Genomic DNA, 21,878 nt, shown 5'->3' with positions numbered 1-21,878 from the left:
TTGTTTAAAGAATTAAAGCCTACTAAAATATCCAAAGCTAGGATCGTAAATGGTAACTAGATTCTTGTTGAAGAAAAACGAACTGTTGTCATCAATACACGTTCAGGTAATAAAGCAATTTTAGATGTTCTTTATGTACCTGATATAGATCAAAACTTGTTGAGTACTTGTCAGTTGGTAGAAAAAGCATACAAAGTATCCTTTGAGGATAAACATTGTTTCTTCAATGATGGTGCTGGAAAAGAAGTTTTAAACATTAAGATGAGAGGTAAACATTTTATTATTTTATTCAATGAAAGATGTTTCTGTAGAACATGAAAAAGATCATAAGCTTAAAAAAAATAGAAGATGATCCTATAATTGAAAAAGCACAAGCAATATGTGAACCTGCTAGGTCTAAATGAGCTTTCAATGTCCCTAAAGGAATTGAAGTTACGGAGTAGTTATCTATGTTTCAGAAAAATAAAACAGGTAAGTTTAAATTCAAGATGCAAATAAAACAGGATGACATGCCAATAGAATTGAATAGTCAAGGGTTCCATTCAAGATGAGAAGTGAATTTAGTTCACTACAAGTCAAAAGATGAATTTGTAGATTTATTCACAAGGTCACTTACGGTTATCAAGTGTGGAGATCCCAAGAAAGAAGACCAAAATGTTGCAGTTTCTAAAGCAAGGAGGAATGTTAAAAGTTTTTTAAGGAATAATGCACGTGATTTGTTTTTTATTTTTCTCCAACTTTTTTACATCCAACTCCTAGTTAAATTGGGATTTCTATTTTTGGTAGGAAACTGATTAGTTGTTATTTTTGGTAGCAAATAGATTTTCTTGTATGGTAAGTTTAATCTATTTTTATCTGTAATAACACTATTTAAGGAGGAGTTGATGATCAATAAAAAATTTAGCTTTATAAAAAAAAAAAGGAAAAAAAAACCCTCTCCGTGTTCTTCTCTAACTCATCTCTATTAAAACCAACATTTTCTTTAGGGGCGTGGGAAGTCTAAAATGGATAAGTAAAAATTAATAGAGGAAATATCTATTTTGCAGGGCAAGACTTTTAGAGATCTTTTTTTGGGACATAACTTGCGCTGCTGAATTTATGCCTAGCAAATTTTTTGCCTTGCATTTTTTTTTTTTCGTTTTTTGCTGTCAAGGGAATTTTTGGGTCATTTCTTATAACTTAAAGTACTAAAGGAAAAAAGAAATATCACCCCAGAATAACTCATCTGCAAATGACCCTTTGGAGGTGGATTAAGTTGACTTGAGCTAAAATCAGTCAATATATTGAGAAATTATATTGTGTTCAATCCTTAAAATTTTGGGCAAATTGGATGGGTCTATAAACGTTTGGATCATATTTGACTGCCTAACATGTATCTATACAAAAAGTATTATCTTCCAAAATTTTCTTCTGAGCTTGATGAGAGCAGGTAATATGGAGCAACATAGGAAAAATCAACCTATAGGAAAATGTTTAGCCATTTTGAAGTATCTACTTCCAAGAAATTGTACACCATATCATGAGCACTAACTGTACATTTGATTGTAAAATTATTGGACGATTCCTTTCCAAGTCAAGCACTAACTATATTTCTTTCTTGGTCTGCCACTTGATTTTTTTTCCAAGTCAAACACCAACTATATGTCATTCTTACAATGACATAGGCGGTTTACAAATTAAAATTTGCGGATTCCAAATTAAAATTTTATGAATTTAATCTTTTTGGGGTCATTTGGTGTGAGGGATACAGAAAGATAATCTCAGAATAATTTTTTAGTAACCCTTAATCCCTTGTTTGTTATTGAAGTGGGGAATAACTTATCCCAAAATTAATAGTTAGTGTTGGGATAAGTTATCCATATCTTAAAGTGGTATAGTGATATTGGGATAACTTATACCTCGATAAAATGTGTAAAATAACAAAAATACGCTCCTTAAACCCGCTTTTACATATCACTTTTCACATTCATATATATTCCCATAATTTTTAATACCATTTCATTCGCAACTCATTATTTTTTGGTAATATATTTTTCTATTAAAAAATTATACTATAAATATAATTTTTATTTATGAATATATTATACGTTAAATTTGTTGCCTAATATTTTTTTTAATTAATAATTTGATTTTTCTTACAAAAATATTGACTCCACTACTTACTTACATATTTTTAATTAAATAGTCTTTTGTCACTTAAAAATTTAAATTTTATATATCAATTAAAACCAAGAAAACTTTTAAACATTTTACAATTTAAAAGTGATATGTTCTTAAATGAAGTGATAAAAATAAGGGTAAAGACTCAAATGTGTCATTGAACTATCAGGAATGACTTACTTATGCTATCAATTAAAAGTTCAGCTCATTTATGTCATCGTCATTACAAAATCAGCTCATCCATGTCATTTCTTTTTAATAGTGGTTTTACAAAAACAGTTTTGCCATGTGGCCTTTTATTTGAGGTCCACAATTAATGTAAGGAAAAAGACTTAAATATGCCATTGAACTACCGGAATGTCTCATTTATGTCATCAGTTAAAAGTTTGTCTCATTAATACCATCACGGTTACAAAACTAGCTCATTCATGTCATTACTTTTTAACGGTGGGTTTGCAAAAACTGTCTTGTCACGTGATCTTTATTTGAGGTTCATGTCATTAATTAAAATAAATCAATATTAATTTCGAGATAACAAGAGAATCCTCCAATTTAGACTAACTAAATAATATTTAGAATAAAAGAGATAGAACATGTCTGGAAAAGAGATAGAACATGTCTAGAAAACACGATAGTTATGAAAAGTTTACAAAGAAAGTGTTTAAAAGATTTTTTTGGCTTAAAAACATTTAAAATAAGACAATCCAAACATGCTCTACATGTGTACTTTTTTAGAATTTAAAAAAAATGTAAAAACATCCTAAAAATTAAAAGTAAATAGTCTCATCGAGATATTAAACTACGATAGAACAATTTGCTAAATGCGTTATCTTTCATCCAGAATGTAAATATTTTTTCATGTTGTCATATACATTACCCAAACAGTAGTGACTATAATCAATTATAGACTATGCCAATATAATTTAATGTTGTGTATTTTTTTTATTAATAAAGAAGTTCATGAAAACATACTCTAAAACAAGTCCAAATTTCAAATAAATTATAAACAATAATCAAAAGCTCATTTTATACTACCATTCCATATAAAAATGAGCTAAATTAACTTCTACTAAAACTCAAAAAGTAACTAGAATGTAAAAGTCTACAGATTCTGTCCTAGTAAGAGATAAAAGGATTATAAACAAGTTATGATCAGCTATACAAACTATTTGAACAAAGGTCCGAAAAATATATCTAAACTTTGATAAATTTGTTGTAACACGCCTTAACTTTACGGGGGTTCTATGATCCTCGTAGATTATTTTTTATCATATTTCTGCAGCATATGTTTGCTTAGTTGGCCTACTTTAGACCCTTATGCACACAGTGTGCGTTTATTCACATAGTGATCCAGCTAGCAAATATATGTCACAGAAATACGGTAAAAAATAACTAGAGGGTGATAGACCCTGCAAAGTTAAAACATGTAACAACAAATTTCGCCAAAATTTAGGTATATTTCGAAGCTTTCTCTCTAAACTATCTTAATCATGTAAATAAAACTCTCAAGCGTATAATATAAGTTAGTAAAATTAACTTATTTGAGGAACATGGCATTACATTTTTGCACCACACAATTCTAGAGAAAATAAAGCAAGATTTGATTGACTTGCACAAGTCTTTTTCTGACTAGAGGAATTTATGAACCATATTACAATTCTAATTGAAACGTGCAAGACTTGGTGAAATTAGAAATGATATGACCAATGGGGGAGCTATATGTTCTTCGGAAAAATACATTATGTAGCTAGGTAAAAATATATATATTTTTAATGTATATATTACATATTGACACTCCTTAACTTTTTCGTGAATTTACTTCTTTATATTTTAAAACCCCTAAATGAAAATTTCAACTCCGCCGTTGAATATGACAGAATAAATGAAGAAAAGTATTTTTTTTCAAAATCATGAAGACCAAAAGGAGATTTCATTGCTATTTAAAGTCTCAAAACCACATGCTATAAGCCATACCATTTTCCTACTAATTTTTGCAATAATGGAGAAAGCCTTCAGTTCTTTTCTCTTAATAGTACTCTTGTTGCTTCACTATGTCATGGCTAGTTCAGACATGACAAAAACAAATATTACCATTGATCAATTCGCTCTTCTCTCTTTGAAATCCTAAATCATTTCTGATCCCTTTCACTTCTTGGATGAAAGTTGGTCTCCCGCTACGTCCATTTGTCATTGGGTTGGAGTCACTTGTGGCTCTCGTCACCAGCGAGTGAAGTCCTTGAATCTTTCCAACATGGCTCTTACAGGCAGGATTCCCCGGGAATTTCGAAACCTCTCATTTCTTGTTTCTCTTGACTTGGAAAGCAACAATTTCCAAGGTAATTTGCCTCAAGAAATGGCACGATTGCATCGACTTAACTTTCTTAGGTTAAGTTTCAATAGCTTCAGCGGGGAGGTTCCTTCTTGGTTTGGATTTTTAGACCAAGTTCAAGTTCTAAGTCTTAGGAATAATAGTTTCACCGGCTCCCTTCCCTCTTCATTTTTTAATATTTCAAAGCTTGAAATGTTGAATTTGGCATTCAATTCCTTAGAAGGTCATATCCCTGTGTCTCTCGCGAATGCCTCAAGGTTGCAGACGTTAGAATTATCTTATAATTCACTTCAAGGAAATATTCCAGAAGGGATCGGCAATCTTCACAACATGAACTCATTGGTCATAGAGTATAATCAGCTAGTGGGTTCTGTACCATTCACAATTTTCAATATTTCTAGAATCGAGTTATTGCATTTACCGGCAATAGCTTATCAGGAGATCTTCCCAATGGTTTATGCAATGGTGTCCCAATACTCAAAGGGCTTTATTTGTCCATAAACAAGCTTCGTGGTCATATGCCTACGAGCTTATCAAATTGTTCACAACTTCAAATTTTCTCTTTATCAGAAAATGAGTTTGATGGACCAATACATAGTGAAATTGGAAGATTGAGTAACTTGCAGATATTAGGAGTCGGAACCAACCATTTCTCTGGTACGTTTCATCTTATGAATACTAGTAATATTTTATACTTCAAAATAAAAAATTAACTACACTTTAACTGCAGGGATAATTCCACAAGAAATTGGAAATCTTGTTAATTTGATGGAGTTATGGATGGAGGAAAACCAGATGACCGGCTCAGTCCCAATCTCCATATTCAATATCTCGGTGTTGCAGGTTTTTTCGCTGTCGAGGAATAATCTTAATGGATTCTTACCACGTAAAATTGGCAACTTAACCAAGATGCAATTATTATATCTTGAACAAAATAGGCTTACCGGTACGTAATCAAAGTGATATAGCAAGAGGTACAACTTATGCTAGTTAACTCACTAGTATTCCTTTTTGTCCTTGTTTTGCCAGGTGAAATACCCAAAGAGATTAGCAATCTCATTGAGTTGGAGGAACTTCAGCTTGGTCGTAATAGATTTAGTGGTCCTCTTACAATGGAGATCTTCAACATATCAGGGCTGAGAGTAATTTATCTTTCATTCAACAATCTATCAGGAAGCCTCCCACCAAACTTAGGTTCTCTCTTACCCAACATTGAAGAGCTTTATCTGTCAGACATAAACAATCTTGTTGGGACTATTCCTCATTCTATCTCCAATTTTTCCGAACTTACTATTCTAGATCTTTCATACAACAAACTCACTGGCTTGATTCCTAGTTCTCTTGGATATTTGACTCATCTACAGTTCTGAAACATGATAGAAAACAATTTAACCAGCGACTCTTCGTTAAGCTTCCTAACTTCCTTAACCAATTGCAGAAATTTAACAGCTGTTTCTCTATCTTTAAACCCTTTAAACCGCATGCTTCCAGTCTCCGTAGGGAACTTTTCAACATCTCTTATAAAATTTTACGCCAACGGTTGCAAGATCAAAGGTCGAATTCCAAATGATTTCGGGAACTTAAGCAGCTTATTAGACCTTGATCTTTCTGCAAACAGCTTGGCGGGATCGATTCCAACAACAATTGGCAACTTGAGAAACCTTCAGCGCTTCAGCTTGAGTAGCAACAAACTTACAGGATTTATTGGAGATCCTATATGTAAATTAGAGCATTTGGGTGATATTTACTTGGGCCAAAATCAACTCTCAGGATTTCTTCCTAATTGTTTAGGGAAAATTTCTTCGCTTAGGGAGATACATCTCGATTCCAATAAATTGAGTTCCAATATACCTCCAAGCTTAGGGAACCTTCAGGATCTAGTGGTTCTTGACTTATCATCAAACAACATGGTAGGTTCTTTACCTCCAGAAATTGGAAATCTAAAGGCTGCAACACTGATAGATCTGTCAATGAATCAATTCTCAAATGAAATTCTTAGAGAAATTGGAGGATTGCAAACTCTGGTGTACCTTTCTTTGAAACATAACAAATTGCAAGGATCTATACCTGACTCAGTGAGCAACATGGTAGGTTTGGAATTCCTAGACCTTTCTAACAATAATATATCAGAAATCATTCCTATGTCTTTGGAGAAACTTCAAACCCTGAAATATTTCAATGTTTCTGTCAACAAATTGTATGGTGAAATATCCTCGAGGGGTCCTTTCAAGAACCTCTCAAGTCAGTTTTTCATCTACAATGAAGCATTGTGTGGTTCTTCAAGGTTTAGTGTTCCTCCATGCCCCACTTCATTAAAGCATAGATTTAATAGGAAAAAAGTGCTTGTTCTTTTTCTTTTGCTGGGAATTGCACTAGTATTTGTTCCAAGCATCATTGTTTTTTTATGGATAAGGTATAGAAGAGCTGCTCAACAACCTGATTCATTGGCTGCCATAACAAGAGAAAGAATTTCATATTATGAACTGCTCCAAGCAATTGATGCACTTAGCGAGAGTAATCTGATTGGTTCCGGAAGTTTTGGATCTGTTTACAAAGGCGTTCTCAGAAGTGGAACTGCCATTGCAGTCAAAGTGTTCAATCTGCAACTAGAGGAGGCATTCAAGAGCTTTGATACGGAATGTGAAGTTCTGCGCAGCCTTCGCCACAGGAATCTCGTAAAAGTCATTACTAGTTGTTCCAACCTTGATTTTAAGGCCTTAGTGCTCGAGTATATGCCAAATGGAAGTCTTGAAAAGTATTTGTATTCGCACAACTACTTTCTCGCATCAGGCAGAGACTAAGCATAATGATAGATGTTGCATGTGCATTGGAGTATCTCCATCATGGGTGTTCGTCGGCTGTGATTCATTGTGATTTGAAGCCTAGTAATGTCTTGCTGGCTGAGGATATGGTTGCCCACCTAAGTGACTTTGGCATTTCAAAACTACTTGGTGAAGATGAGAGTGATTTATACACTAAAACTTTAGCAACATTGGGATATATTGCACCGGGTATGTCTCTTTGTTTTGTTGATTATTCCTTTTTTTTTTTTCACCTAGCAAGTATATTGCATCTTTAAATGAATTGTTTGACTGTAGAGTATGGACTGGAAGGACTAGTGTCAACAAAATGTGACGTCTATAGTTATGGGGTCATGTTGCTGGAAACGTTTACTAGGAGAAAGCCTAATGAGTTTGAGGGAGATCTTAGCTTGAAGCAATGGGTGAGTTATTAACTTCCTGATGCAGTAATGGATGTCATAGATGCCAACTTGCTAACATCAACTGGCAATCGCTTACCGAAGGAGCTAGATGTTGTGGCATCAATCATGAAATTGGCATTAGATTGTTGTGCTGAATCTCCGGCAAGAAGGACAAATATAAATGATGTTTTAGGAATGCTACAAAAGATCAAGACTCTACTTCTTGCATGTTGAGCATGTTGTTCCAAATGACTTGTCTGTTGCAACTTTTTGTTAAATTCTTTTATCTAAATTTTTGTGATATTTTTTTTATTTTTTCTTTGCTCTTTTTTTTTGTCCGATTCTGGGTACCATACTATCCAAACAATATGCCTCCTTCATCAAGTTTTCGAATATCAAAGAAGACTATTATGGCTGTTGTATTAGTAGGAAAAGTTTGTTTTTTAATACGGAAAAGGTTCAAAAATACCGCTGAACTATTTGAAATGGACCAAAAATACCCCTTGTTAGTTTTATGGCTCAAAAATACTCCTCCATTAAATATTTGGCTCAAAAATACCCCTTCCCTTAACGGAATTCGGAAAAGGATCAAAAATACCCCTGAACTATCTGAAATGGATCAAAAATACCCCTCGTTAATTTTTTGACTCAAAAAGACCTCTTTGTTAAATAGCTGGCTCAAAAATACCCCTCCCCTTAACGAAATGCCACCAAACATGCCACCTAGATAAAAAAAAAGTCATGTGGCTATGCCACGTCACTATCTACATGTAAAATGTTATTTTTAATTATATGGCATTCTTTTCTTCTTGGTGAAGGAGTTAAATAAAAAGATTATATTCAGTGATGTTGATTTATTTTTTCTGGACTTAATGAATGTTGATAGTTTTTCTAATTTTATGTTGAATCATCAAGTATTCTTAGAATTTTTTAAGATTCCACTTTGAGAAAAGTAAATGACATTTAATATATTTTAATCATTAGAAAAACATGGATATAATTTTCCTTAATAATCTAAGTGAAAAGTTTATCATATAATGCAAAAAATTGAGTAATTTGTACTCCTTTAACAAAATTTATTTAGTACCTTCCCAATGTCGAGAAATCCTAAAAACGTTAAACTAAATCCAGTAAAAAACTGATTAATTTTATTTTATTTAAATATTTTTAGAAATTTTTAATTTTTCTTATCATATTTTTTTTTCAGATCAATAAAACTGCTTTGCAAAAAAGAAAAAAAAGAAGAAGAAAGGAATGTCATATAATTAAAAAATACTAACATTTTACATGTGGATGGTAATGTGGCATAGCCACGTGATTTTTTTTATCTAGGTAGCATGCTTGATGGAATTTCATTAAGGGGAGGGGCATTTTTTAGTCAAATATTTAACAGAGGGATATTTTTGAGCCAAAAAGCTAACGAGGGGTATTTTTGATTCATTTCAGATAGTTCAGGGGTATTTTTGATCCTTTTTCGAATTCCGTTAAGGGGAGGGATATTTTTGATTCAAATATTTAACGGAGGGGTATTTTTGAGCTAAAAAACTAACGAGGGGTATTTTTGATCCATTTCAGATAGTTCAGGGGTATTTTTGACCCTTTTCTATTTTTAATATTATTTTCTTAAAAGGCAGTTGCTGTTCTCCTACCTCTATCCTTTGTTTATCTCCATAAGCAGCTGTAACACCCAAACTTAGGATATGGAGTCCCATATCGGCAAAACACAGGAGGGATGCTAGCTATATAAGTAAGCAAGCCTAACTCCCTAATGATGCCATTTAAAGCCGTGTGGGTCTGGGCCCAAAGCGGACAGTATCACTAGTGGGTTGGGGAGTTACACGGGTGTCTCGGGCCTTGATGGTTCGAGTTGTCCGTCGCATCCAGGGCCTCGGCTCCGGTCGTGACAGATGTGGACCTAAGTTCAAACTAAGTGTAGGCGAATCCTAGTAAGGTGGGGCAAACCTCAGTCTCGAGTATAGGCAAATCCCATTCGGTGGGGCAAACCTTAGTGAGGACGCTGAGTCCATAAGGAGGGGGTGTGTGTATGTAACACCCCAAATTAGGATATGGAGTCTCACATCGACAAAAAAAGGAGGGAAGCTGGGTATATAAGTAAGCAAGCCTAACTCCCTAGTGACGCATTTTAAAGTCGTGCGGGCCTGGGCTCAAAGCGGACAATATCACTAGTAGATTGGGGAATTACAGGGTTGTCTCGGTCCTTGATATGGTTCAGGATGCCTGTCGCGGCCGGGGCCTCGGCCTAACTCCCTAGTGACGTGTTTTAAAGTTGTGCGGCCCTGGGCCCAAAGTGGACAATATCACTAGTGGATTGGGGAGTTACAGGTGTGTCTCGGTCCTTGATATGGTTCGGGATGTCCGTCGCGGCCAGGGCCTTGGCTCTGGTCGTGAAAGCCACCCCTGCCGTGATAGAAAACCAGGTGCTTTTTATGCAGAGGATGAGTGAGTTTATGTTCTTTTACCTTTTTGCGTGGCAGGAGTATTCTTATCAAATGAGTTCCCTTACTGATTGTAAAATTGTGGCAGCTTTGAGATTGAAGACATTCTTCATTCCCGGTTGTGCTGACTCGCTATGCTCATCATCTGACTTGAACGTTGTCCGAAACTGAATCCTTTTCACGGCCATACCGAGCCTGACAATGGGCAGATAGTTAGGTTGGCTTTTGATCTACATAACATTCACCAGGCTTGACATTGCTTTTGCAGTACACGTTCTTAGAGCCATTGAACTTATGCACTGTGACATAATTATGCCACTGAATTTATGCCTTGGAGCATAATTTGTGTCCTTGAATTTATGTCCCACAATTTTTTTGTCCTGCGATTTCTATCTTTGTTTAGTTTTTTGCTGTGAAGAACCAATTATATTTCTTTCTTCGCCTACCACTTCAACTTTATTATGCCACATAGGACGTGTGTGTCTATTTGTTCAATTTTATACAAGTTTAAGTGTCTACTTGTGCACACCCAAAGTTGAAGGTCATAGATGTGTTTTGAGGTCAAGTTAAAAGGGCATGTTTATGTATTATGCCAAAAAGATAATTTGCATTATCTTTCTACTTTCTTTTTTCTTTAGTACCTATATGATACTCTAATAAAGCAGAAAATCAGGCTCCATTCTTCAAGATTTTCCAAATCAATCAATTAAGAGTAGAAAAATATTAATTAAACCCCTTAATGTTATATTTTAGTTTCTTAAGCCATGATTACAAGACTTCTTGTATTCTGCACTGTGTCCGAGTCCATTCCAAGCCCGTAAATTTAACAGTGGACAGTTCGTTAAATTAGCTCCAGGGTCTGCCTCCTGTTAAGCTTCCACTTTCTGTTTGAGAAACATGTCAGTCTGTTTTTGGTACAGTTGATGGTGTGAGAGACAAGTATAAGAATGCATTCTTTGCTCTAACTTTAGGCTGACCTCTTTAGTTTCTGGAGATAAACTCCTCAAAACGATGATGTTGATGAAGTAACTGGAAATGACATTGATGATTTGGAAGATCAGTCTCTTGCAGAAAGGGACTCAGAGGAGAAAGTGTAGAGTTATTTTGTCAGTTGTGTTTCTATTATTAGGTGGTGAAGTTCCAATCATTTCTTATTACTCCACAAGTCTCATTATTTTGTTTTTTCATTTGAGTCAAGTAACAAAGTAATACTTTTATGATACATTATTAATCCTCTCAACATTAGTGCTAAATGGTCCATTTTTTACAACATAATTGGTATATGGCTTTTATGGAAAGATTGAGGGTTATCTAGCACAAAATCACACAAAAAGAAAATAGAGAAGAAAAATAACTCAAAGTTTTCTTTTCAAAAATAGGGAAAGGTCTCGTTTTGGTTCTATAGAATGAATGTTAAAAGCAGGATGCTCAGAATTGTATGATTCAGCAATACCTGACGAAATGATAATATTATAGATTGGGATGAACGGGATGACCAATTTCAAGATCAGATGATCCACCTCTTTGCTTACCTCTGAGAGCAAACTTAGAAATGTTAGATACAAGAGAAACAACACATAAAGGAGAAATTGGATACCCTTTCCGATGCAGTTCACAATGTAGAGCTGCCAACTACCTAAGCTAGGCCATTTGTTGTTAGAATATTTATCCAAGTACAAAAATGGAAGGAATACATTATTGGTCTTCCCAACACTAGTGCTAAATGGTCCATCTTTCACAACATAATTGGTATATGGCTGTTGCGGAAAGATTGTGGGTTAACTAGAACACAATCACACACAAACCAAATAGACAAGAAAAATAACACAAGGTTTTTTCCAACCAGCAAGGAAAGGTCTCGTTTTGGTTTTTTAGAATGAATGCTACAAGCAGGATGCTCAGAATCGTATGATTCAATACCTGATGAAATGATAATATTATAGATTGGGATAGCCGAGATTACTTATTTTAAGATCAGATGATCCACCTCTTTGATTACCTATGAGAGCCAACATAGAAAGGTTAGATACAAGGGGAACAAAACATAAAGGAGAAATTTGATACCCCACTACATAAACATCTACAGCGAAGGATCCAATGTTAGCCGGATGATCAACAAATAAATCTAAGATGAGTGTTTTCTTAATCGAGGAAGGCTGCAACTAACAGACTCTTCTTTACAAAACCTCTGTTAATATAAATCAACTACCCATGGTGTCACACTTTTATGCCATTAGGAAACCTGTAGATAAAAATGTAATTGCGACATGACAAAGAGAATCCTTATCATGCATTATATGGATATTAAAAAGCTAATCTTCCTGAATCACTTGTTGAAGATCACATTTTTACTGTTTCATTAATTACTATACCTGTTGCTGCTCTATTAGGTCGGTTAGTTAGCTACTTATCAGTTAGTCGGTTAGAGGAGTGAGCAGTCAAGGAAGATTCTAGAAGAGTTAGTTGGCAGATATTTTTTCTTTAAACTCAGTCTATAAAAGGCTGTGTACATACTCCATTGTGTAGGGTTTGCGCAAGCAGTTATAAAGATACTGTCTCTATTATTTTTCCTCCTTCCGCCCCAAGCTCCATCAATGGAGTCTTAGCTGCATAGGGTAGATTTTCCCATGATATCAGAGCAGCGATGCATGGAGTGTTTCAGCAACTTGAAACATTCTCCAACAAACAGATTTAGCAGAAAATGCATGGAGTGTTTCAGAAAGTACCAAGGGTAAGGTGCTCCATACATTTTACGTTTGGCTGCCTATGGAAGATTAGCTACCATAGAGCAGCTTGCTAAATGGGGTCTGACAACCTCTCGAACATGTCCTCTATGTAATGACAACAATGAAACAATTCAACATCTGTTCTTTTGAGAAAATTGTTGAGCTCGCCGGCAGGAGTGCAGACCTGGCAAACAATGATCTGAAGCCTAGTAACGTCTTGCTGGACGAGGATATGGTTGCCCACCTCAGCGACTTTGGGATTTCAAAACTGCTTGAAGATGAGGGTGATTAATAGACAACAACATTTGCAACATTGGGTTATATTGCGCCAGGTACGCTCTTAGTTTTGCTGATTATTCCTTTTTTTTTCCGCACCTAGAAAGTATATTGCATCTTTAAATTAATTGTTTGACTGTTGAGTATGGATTGGATGGACTAGTTTCAAAAAAATGTGATCTCTATAATTCTGGAATCATGTGGCTGGAAACATTTACCAGGAGAAAGCCTAATGAGTTTGAGGGAGATGTTACCTTGAAGCAATGGGCGAGTTATTCACTTCCAGAGGCAGTAATGGACGTCGTTGATGCCAACTTGCTAACATCAACCGGAAATCACTTATAGAAGGAGCTAGATGTTGTGGCAGCAATTATGAAAGTGTCATGAGATTGCTGTGCTGAATCTCCGACAAGAAGGACAAATATGTAAGATATTGTTGGAATGCTACAGAAGATCAAGATTCAGCTTCTTGCATGTTGAACATGTTGTTCCATATGATTTGTGAATTTATTCTATTTTCAGAAATTCAAGCTGGTTCCATATGAATGTGTCATAAAGGTGGAACTTGTTTACGAAACAGAGTAATGTTTTGTTATAATTGATAGAGGAATTAACAAGTAGGAGTGTTCCATATCCCATTTTCTTCTTCTTCTCCCTTTATGTATGTCCATCGGTGTCCAAATTACCAAAAAATGTCTTTAGCTCATGATTTGCATGGAGACTGCTCGCCTGGGACTTTACATGGTGCAGCCTAAGGAAAGTATGTTTCCCTTCAAGAGGAAGAAATGAATTTATTACAAATAATCAGGTGGGATTCCCTTTAGGCTCCTCGGTATCCTATATAAATGGTCCAGTACTTTCCAAACGATGTGCTTCCTTCTTTATCAAGTTTCGAACATCGAAGATGACTATGGCCGCCGTATTAATAGAAAAAGTTAAACAAATATAAATGCAAAATAGTCATCGGACCTCTGAAGATAAGTGTGTTTGGACTAGAGTGATATTAGGATGGGTTGCCCCTTGGCCCGTGGGAAGTCCTCGTGTTCCATCCCTCCTTTCCACATATCCCATCTATAGGATTTACATACCCACACTGGGTATGTTATTGTTGTTGTACATTGTACAAAAAACTAATGCATTCTGAATTTTCTTCCGTATAAATAATCTCTTGTACAATTTATTTCCCAGCATGACACAAAATTAGGTGTTGTCGTAAAAGCAGAATAGAATTCTGTTACATCCATTGTGAGAGCCTAGCAGTTGTTCTGAAATAATGATTGGGCCTTCGGAAAATGTGCGATGTTTTATTCGGTTTTGTTAGGGCATGTGAAGTTTTGATGATGGACATGTGAATGAACCATATTGTGCAATCTTTTCCATCCAAGTGAACAAAACTGCAGGCAAGTTATTGAAAAAATGACTCTGCGTGCAAAATGGGAGTGGATAACACTTATCACAACAAGAAATCTTGCAGAAGTTGAGTTGAACAAGAAATCTTGAAGAAGCTTGGTTTGAACAAGAAGTATTGCAGAAGTTGAGTTGAACAAGAAATCTTGAAGAAGTTCAGTCGAACAAGAAGTCTTGCAGAAATTATGAGATAATCAAGAAGAGTCCTACTCAAACAACAAGAGGGAGAGAAGGCAGTAAAGAATGAGTGAAACTACCTAGGAGTCCTAGTGAGGATAGAAACATACATCAACTAAAGGACTCTATTAGTGTTGGCTTAAATAGAAGAAACGACTTTCAAACCATTCACTTACGTAGTGATAAGATAATCAACAATCAGCAAATAGTTCACTTACCCTGATCCTTTATTTAGCAAAGTCTTAGACTGTTTGTAGTAGGTAGGTTCTTTGAGTTGTAATGAGTCATTGTTTTAGTCTTAGTTACCTATAAACCGAGTTAGGAGTTGTGTCTTCAACTTAGGGAACTCAAAGACTTAGGAATACTTGGGAAGATTTGTGTTTTTGTAGTATAGGAGTTAGAAGTTTTAATTCCTTGTTTTACAAGATTCTTGTAATATTGTTGATTGTTGAGGCTCAAGAGTTATAGTGAAGTTGGGGTTAAATCCTGCAGAGTTACAGGTCATGGTTTTTTACACCTTTCTTGAGCCAGGTGTTTTCCACGTAAAAACACTGCGTTCAACTTTTAATTCTATGAACCACATTTAATTATTCCATAGATAGGCAACCAGTAGTGTAAAATATTAAAATTAGTAGGGTACACATTCTAACAAGTGGTATCAGAGAAGGGCTGTCTTAAACAAGGCTAGCACCTAAGAAAAGATCATTGATGAATTCTGCACCTCCTACTGGACATAGTGAAGGTCAGTCCACTACCAGGCCTCTTTGATGGCTCTCACATTATTTGGTGGAAAGCAAGAATGGAAATGTGCACCCAAGGTGAAGACCATGAATTATGAGATAGGATTACTAATGGACCCACTATTCCAATGAAGTTGGTTGATGGTGAACCAGTTAAGAAATTAAGGAGTGAATTTACTCCTAATGACTTCGTGGCATTGAAGAAAAATGCTAAGGCCAAAAACATCTTGGTTTGTGGAATAGGAGCTGCTGAATACAACAGGGTATCAACTTGCACTTCTGCTAAGAAAATTTGGGATGCATTGGTTAATGCTCGTGAAGATACCTCTTAAGTAAGAAAATTCAGGATTTCTCTTCTATCCACTGAGTATGAGGCATTTAAGATGAAGAAAAATGAGCCCATGCATGAAATAATGACAAGGATTACTACCTTAACAAATGAGCTGACTTTCTTAGGAAAGGCCATTTCTGATGAGGAACAAGTTGAAAAGGTACTGAGGGTTTTACCAAAACCAAAATAGAATGTTAAGGTGACTGCAATCAGGTAGGCAAATAAGGATCTTGCAGGTATGACCCTGGATGAACTAGTAGGGAACTTAAGGACTTATGAAATATAAGTTGATGGAACCAAAGAGAAAGCAGCTCCTAAGAAAATCCTGGCATTAAAAGCCTCTGATAGTTATGAGGAATTTAAACTTGATAAGGAACAAGTTGCTTTCATAACTAAGAACTTCATCAAATTCTTTAAGAAGAAGAAGGAAACAGGTAGCAAGAAATGTTCCAATGACAATCCAAATGGCTGCTACAAGTGTGGCAAAATTGATCATCAGATCAGAGACAGTCCAGTCTGAGAAATTGAATGGAAGAAGAAAAGGGCTGAAAAGGAACTAAAAAAAAAGGCCAAAAAGAAGAAGGAACATGCAATGATAACAACCTGGGGATCTGACTCAAATGAAGATGAAGTAGATGAAAATGCATTCATGGCTCTTGGAGACTTAGATTTTGAAGAAAAAGATGATGCTTCTGAGGTAAGTATACTTGAACTTAAAGAAAAGCTACAATTGTTTTAAAAAAAAACATGTTTCCTTGATGAAAGCACTAATTGATGATTTCTATGAATTAAATTCTGAAAGGGATGAGTTGTTCAACAGTCTTGCAAGCCTAAAATTTGGTCTCATTGATTTAAAAGCTTGTACAAGTACAGTTGACAAGGAAAACTGCACTCTCAAGAAACAAGTTGCTAAATTTGGGTCTTCAAACAATAATCTTAAGTCTGAAGTTCTTAAATTAACTCTCAGTCAAAATGGAAAAAAGGCCATGAGTAAGGAACAAGAAAATGATGAACTTGAGCTAGTTAACTACAAGCAAGAATGCCATGATTTAATTGAAAAAAATAAACAAGTTGTGTCAAGAAGTTTCTAAACTTAAACTTGATGTTGAAAGGGAAAATATGTAGACAAACTCTTCAAGAATTGTTCACAAACTGAGTGAAAGAAATTACAATGAAAAGGATGGGTTGGGTTTCCCCAAAAGTTTTGATGATCCTAGAGATTTGTGTTATATCTGTGGCAACCTTGGACATCCCACCACTAAATGTCCAGTGGCTGCTAAAAGTAGATCAAACAGTCAAAACCTAGGTAACAGATTTTCTTAGACCAAAAAGAACAGAACTAGTTCTGGTCAGAGAAACATGTTGCAATATATGTTGCCAGCATGGACAAGAAGAAATTTAATTCATCCTTTTACTCATAAAATAGGACCCAAGCTTGTCTGGGTTCCTACGTCTAACCATTGATTTATTTTACAGGAGAAGGTGAAAGAAAGCAAAAGGCATTGGTACTTAGACAGTGCTTACTCAAGACACATGACTGGTGACAAGAAAAATTTCCTTTCAATCTCCAAAATAGATGGAGAAGGAGTTTCTTTTGGTGATGAAAAAAAGGAATTATTACTGGAGTTGGTAAAATTGGCTCATCTGAGTTAAAAGCATTGGAGGATGGTTATCTTGTAGAAGGATTAAAGCATAACCTGCTAAGCATCTCACAACTATATGACAAAGGTAATAAAGTTATTTTTACTACTGCAGGAGTCAAAGTCAAAAGGATGGACACCAAAGAGATTGTCCTCACTGCAAATAGATACAAAAATGTATACAAAGTTGACATAATGGAAATACCAGGACCTGAGTTGACTTGTCTAAGTGAAATAGAAAATGATCCCCTCCTTTGGCATAAAGGACTTGGATATGCAAGTTTGAAACAACTGAACATACTTTCTTCCAAAGAAATGGTATTGGGATTGCCCAAGACTAAGTTCAAGGAAGAAAAGTTATGTAGTGTATGTATAAGGGGGAAGCAGGTAAGGTCTTATTTCAAGCCAAAGAACCATAGTAGCACTACCAAGTGGCTTGATCTGGTCCATATGGACTTGTGTGGACTAATGATACTTCAAAGAAGAGGTGAAAAGAGGTATGTTTTTATAATTTTGGATGACTATTCTAGGTTCACCTGGACTTTGTTTCTATCCTCTAAAGAAGATGTCTTTAATGTCTTTAAAATTTTCACCAAAAAAATTGAAAAGAAACTAGGCACCTCATTAGTTTCCATAAGGTCTTACCATGGTACAGAATTTGAAAATGTAAAGTTCTTAGAATTTTGTTCAGCAAATGGTATAGATCATAATTTCTTAGCTCCTAGAACACCACAACAAAATGGAGTGGTGGAAAGAAAAAATAGAACCTTGGAAGACGTGGGTAGAACAATGATGCTTGGAGAAGATATTGCTAACAACTTTTGGGCTGAGGCAATAATTACTGTAGCATATATAATAAACAGATGCATGATCAGACCTATGTTAGAGAAGACTCCCTATGAATTACTAAAAGGAAGAAAGCAAAATATTTCTCATTTTAGAATCTTTGGGTGTAAATGTTTTATACATAAGAATGGAAAGGACAATCAGGGAAAATTTGATGCTAAAAGTTATGAGGGAATCTTCTTAGGTTACTCACTTCATAGTAAGGCTTATTGGGTTTTAAATAACAGAACCAATTGTGTTGAAGAAAGCATGCATGTGGTTTTTGATGAATACTGTGTCAAGACTAATCTGCAGAAAGGAAGTGACACTAAGGAACATTTTACACAACCCTGTTCATCGATTGGAGTTACCAAACATGGAAGAACCTTGACAGGGGGAACTAAAGCTGAAGGCACAGTGATAGGGGGAACTGAGCCACCAACAACCCCAACTCAGAATATCAGTGATCCTAGTAGCTCACTATGCTTTATCCAAAAAGGATACAAGTACCAAGGATCACATCCTATTGAGAATGTTCTCACTGACCTCACCTCTTGGATCACTACAATGTCTGGTTTGAGAAATGTGTATGCCTTTAAGGCATTCCTATTAGAGATTGAGCCAAAGAAGGTAACTGAATCATTTCTTAATTCTAATTGGATTTTACCCAGGCAAGAAGAGTTGAATTAGTTTGAGAGAAGCAAAGTATGACACTTAGTCCCTCTCCCAAAAGATAGATCAATAATTGGGACTAAGTGGGTGTACAGAAATAAATTTGATGAGCATGGAAAAGTTACAAGAAACAAGGCAAAATTGGTGGTCCAAGGATACAATCAAGAAGAAGGAATTGACTTTGATGAGACTTTTGCTCCTATAGAAAAACTTGAAGCTATAAGATTACTTGTTACTTTTGCTGCATATATGGAGTTTATTCTCTATCAAATGGATGTGAAGAGTGCATTATTGAATGGCATTCCCAAAGAGGAGGTTTATGTTAAGTAACCTCTAGGATTTGAAAGAAAGAAGTTTCCTAATCATATGTACAAATTGGACAAGGCTTTGTAGGAGTTGAAACAAGCTCCAAGGGCTTGGTATGAAAGATTGTCAAAGTTTCTACTAGAGCATAGTCACACTAGAGGTAAAATTAACAATACCCTTTTCTTGAAAACTAATGGAAAGAATTTGTTTGTTGTGAAGGTATATGTGGATAGCATTATTTTTTATTTAACCAACATGACTATGACTCATGAGTTTGCCAAACACATGAGTTGTGAATTTGAGATGAGCATGATGTGGGAACTGAATTACTTCTTGGGATTGAAAATAAAACAATTAGCATTAGAGACAATGATCCATAAACAGAAGTATGCCACAAAACTTCTCAAAAGATTCTCCATGGAAGAAGCAAAAGAGATCAGTACTTCCATTGCCACTGCACAAAACTTGATTTGGATAAAACAGTTCCTGATGTGGAGCAAAAAATGTATAGAGGTATGATAGGGTCATTATTGTACCTCACAGCAAGCAAGCCTATCATTGTGTTTAGTGTAGGCATATGTGCTAGGTTTCGAGTAAATCCTAAAGAATCACACCTAAAATCGGTGAAAAGAATCTTCAGATACTTAAAGGGAACTAGTGATCTTGGCTTATGGTATCCCAAAGGTTGTAACTTTGATTTGGTAGGCTACTCTGATGCTGATTATATAGGATATTTGGTTGACAGGAAGAGAGCTAAAGGCATGGCACACTTCCTTGGATCATGTTTGATTACCTGGTCCACTAAGAAGAAAAATTCAGTAGCCTTGTCTACTGCTAAAGCTGAATGTATTGCTACTGGTTCTTATTATGCTCAATTTTTATGAATTAAGAAAGAACAATTAGACTTTGGTATAGATGGTTGTTGTGTTCCCATTTTTTGTGATAGTACAAGTCCCATAAACATAGCCAAAAATCCTATTCAACATAAAAGAACTAAGCACATTGATATTTCCCTTTACCCCAAAAGCCTCTTCATCTTCTAAACCCTCCTTTACCTCTAAAGCTTCATCCTTATCCAAAACATATCCTATAAAATCATCCTCTCGTATGAAGAAATAGGTCACCAAACCTGTTCGCTCTTACTCATCTGAGTCTGACTCCCCTATTAATCCTGCTGCTGAATTGTGATTTTGAAATCCCCGATACTTCTTCACATCAGGACACTCTATCAGGACACTCCATTTTCAAAAGCGTAAGTTATCTAGGGTCATGTTTTTAGTGGGTTTGGTGGTGATTCCATGCAAATCTTATTGAGAAATTAGAGTTTCAAGGATGGTCACACCTATTTCTTCAGGGTGACCTTCAAATGAAGTTTGCTAAACCTGAAGTATATGAATTCTATACTAATGGGGTGGCCATTGGTGAGTTGTTTTATACAACCATTAGGGAGAAGACCATGAATCTATATACTACTGACATTGCTCGAATCTTACACATTCCTTCAGGGGGTGGGGGCACTATTTTAAGGGTACCTGGCCACCTCTTGAAAATTTGGCTTCTGCTCTTGATATTTGTCATAAGTTTTCTGGAAACCCTCACCTGGTTAATTATCGAAGGGTTCTTAAAAGGGAGATTTACCCACTGCATCAACTTTATTTTGATGTTGTGCACAAGATGGTACTCCCTAGGAAGGAACCTAGGATTATAGCTAGCTTTCTTGATCTTACTTTTATGGAATTGCTGGACATAGAAGTTCAAATTGACTTGCCTAGGATGATTCTGAAACATATGCCAACGGTTATGATCAAAGAAGTAAATGGCCATGCTCTTCCTTATGAGTTTTGGCTCACTCCCATGTTTGATGATTTTGGTGTGGGTATTAAAGTATGGTCTCTACAGACTACAAAGGATATTATTGGTAGTCTGAACCATGTGAACCTACCTGTTTCTATGAGGAGTGCTGATAACCTAGTGCAGAGGTTAAGGAATGCTCTTGCAACAAAAACTGTTAAGCTAGAGGCTGCTCAAATTGCACTAGTAACTACTCAAGCTGCCCATGATGATAAGAAAAGGGCTCTTCAGGCTCAGATTGCCTCCCTCATTGTCTCTCTAGAGCATGAAAGATCAGACAATGCTGATATTATTAGGAAGTTGACTTCCCTTATCCCCTCATCCTCATCCACTTAACCTAATCCTAGTACCCCAAGACTATCTTTTTTTGTTGCTTCCTTCCATGGTTACTTGTTTTCTCTTATGCTGCTGTTGGTAATTTTGGTGTATCTACATAATGAATGAAATGGTCTTCATTACTTCAAAGTGTTCTATTTCTATTCTTTCATGATGCATTAATGGTCTTTTACTCTGAATTTTAATTGTCTTTGTCACACCCCTTTTTTAACTCCTAAAAAAAGAATTAGATTTTAAGTTTCAAAAGGGTTTTTATTAGTAAAGTGACAAAAATGAAGATTAATTGTTTTGAAAAGGATTATTTACATTAAAAACTCAGAGTTGCCACTTTGCATAATCAGGTGTGCCAAGTCACTTTTGTAAATCCTTTTTCAAAACTGTTTTTGACTCTTTTAAACTGATCCGCGAACAGAGATTCCAGTTAAGGAATTTTGTTGACCGAGG

At 35.5% G+C, this 21,878-nt stretch overlaps 1 protein-coding gene and 1 pseudogene across 1 annotated transcript; both read left to right on the top strand.

Moving 5' to 3' along the window:
- The first annotated feature begins 4,411 nt into the window (after positions 1 to 4,411).
- LOC107868393 (LRR receptor-like serine/threonine-protein kinase RGI5) lies at positions 4,412 to 5,859 on the top strand. Its single transcript, XM_047402966.1, has 4 exons — positions 4,412 to 4,831; positions 4,891 to 5,146; positions 5,220 to 5,435; positions 5,519 to 5,859. Exons 1-4 carry the CDS (start codon positions 4,412 to 4,414, stop codon positions 5,857 to 5,859), a joined length of 1,233 nt encoding a protein of 410 aa, XP_047258922.1.
- LOC124891160 lies at positions 4,989 to 8,116 on the top strand (annotated as a pseudogene).
- The last annotated feature ends 13,762 nt before the right edge of the window (positions 8,117 to 21,878 follow it).

The sequence above is a fragment of the Capsicum annuum genome, unplaced genomic scaffold (assembly GCF_002878395.1).
Source record: "Capsicum annuum cultivar UCD-10X-F1 unplaced genomic scaffold, UCD10Xv1.1 ctg3154, whole genome shotgun sequence".
NCBI classification, from domain to species: domain Eukaryota; kingdom Viridiplantae; phylum Streptophyta; class Magnoliopsida; order Solanales; family Solanaceae; genus Capsicum; species Capsicum annuum.
Note: the sequence above shows the minus strand (reverse complement) of the source record. Positions and strands in the feature narration are given on the sequence as shown.

What these genes read in the sequence shown, in the direction of transcription:
- LOC107868393 (XM_047402966.1), top strand. Translation starts at nt 4,412, where the DNA reads ATGGCTCTTACAGGCAGGATTCCCCGGGAATTTCGAAACCTCTCATTT. An exon ending in CGGAACCAACCATTTCTCTG is followed by an intron (nt 5,147 to 5,219) that starts GTACGTTTCATC and finishes CTTTAACTGCAG; the next exon opens with GGATAATTCCACAAGAAATT. An exon ending in TGAACAAAATAGGCTTACCG is followed by an intron (nt 5,436 to 5,518) that starts GTACGTAATCAA and finishes TTGTTTTGCCAG; the next exon opens with GTGAAATACCCAAAGAGATT.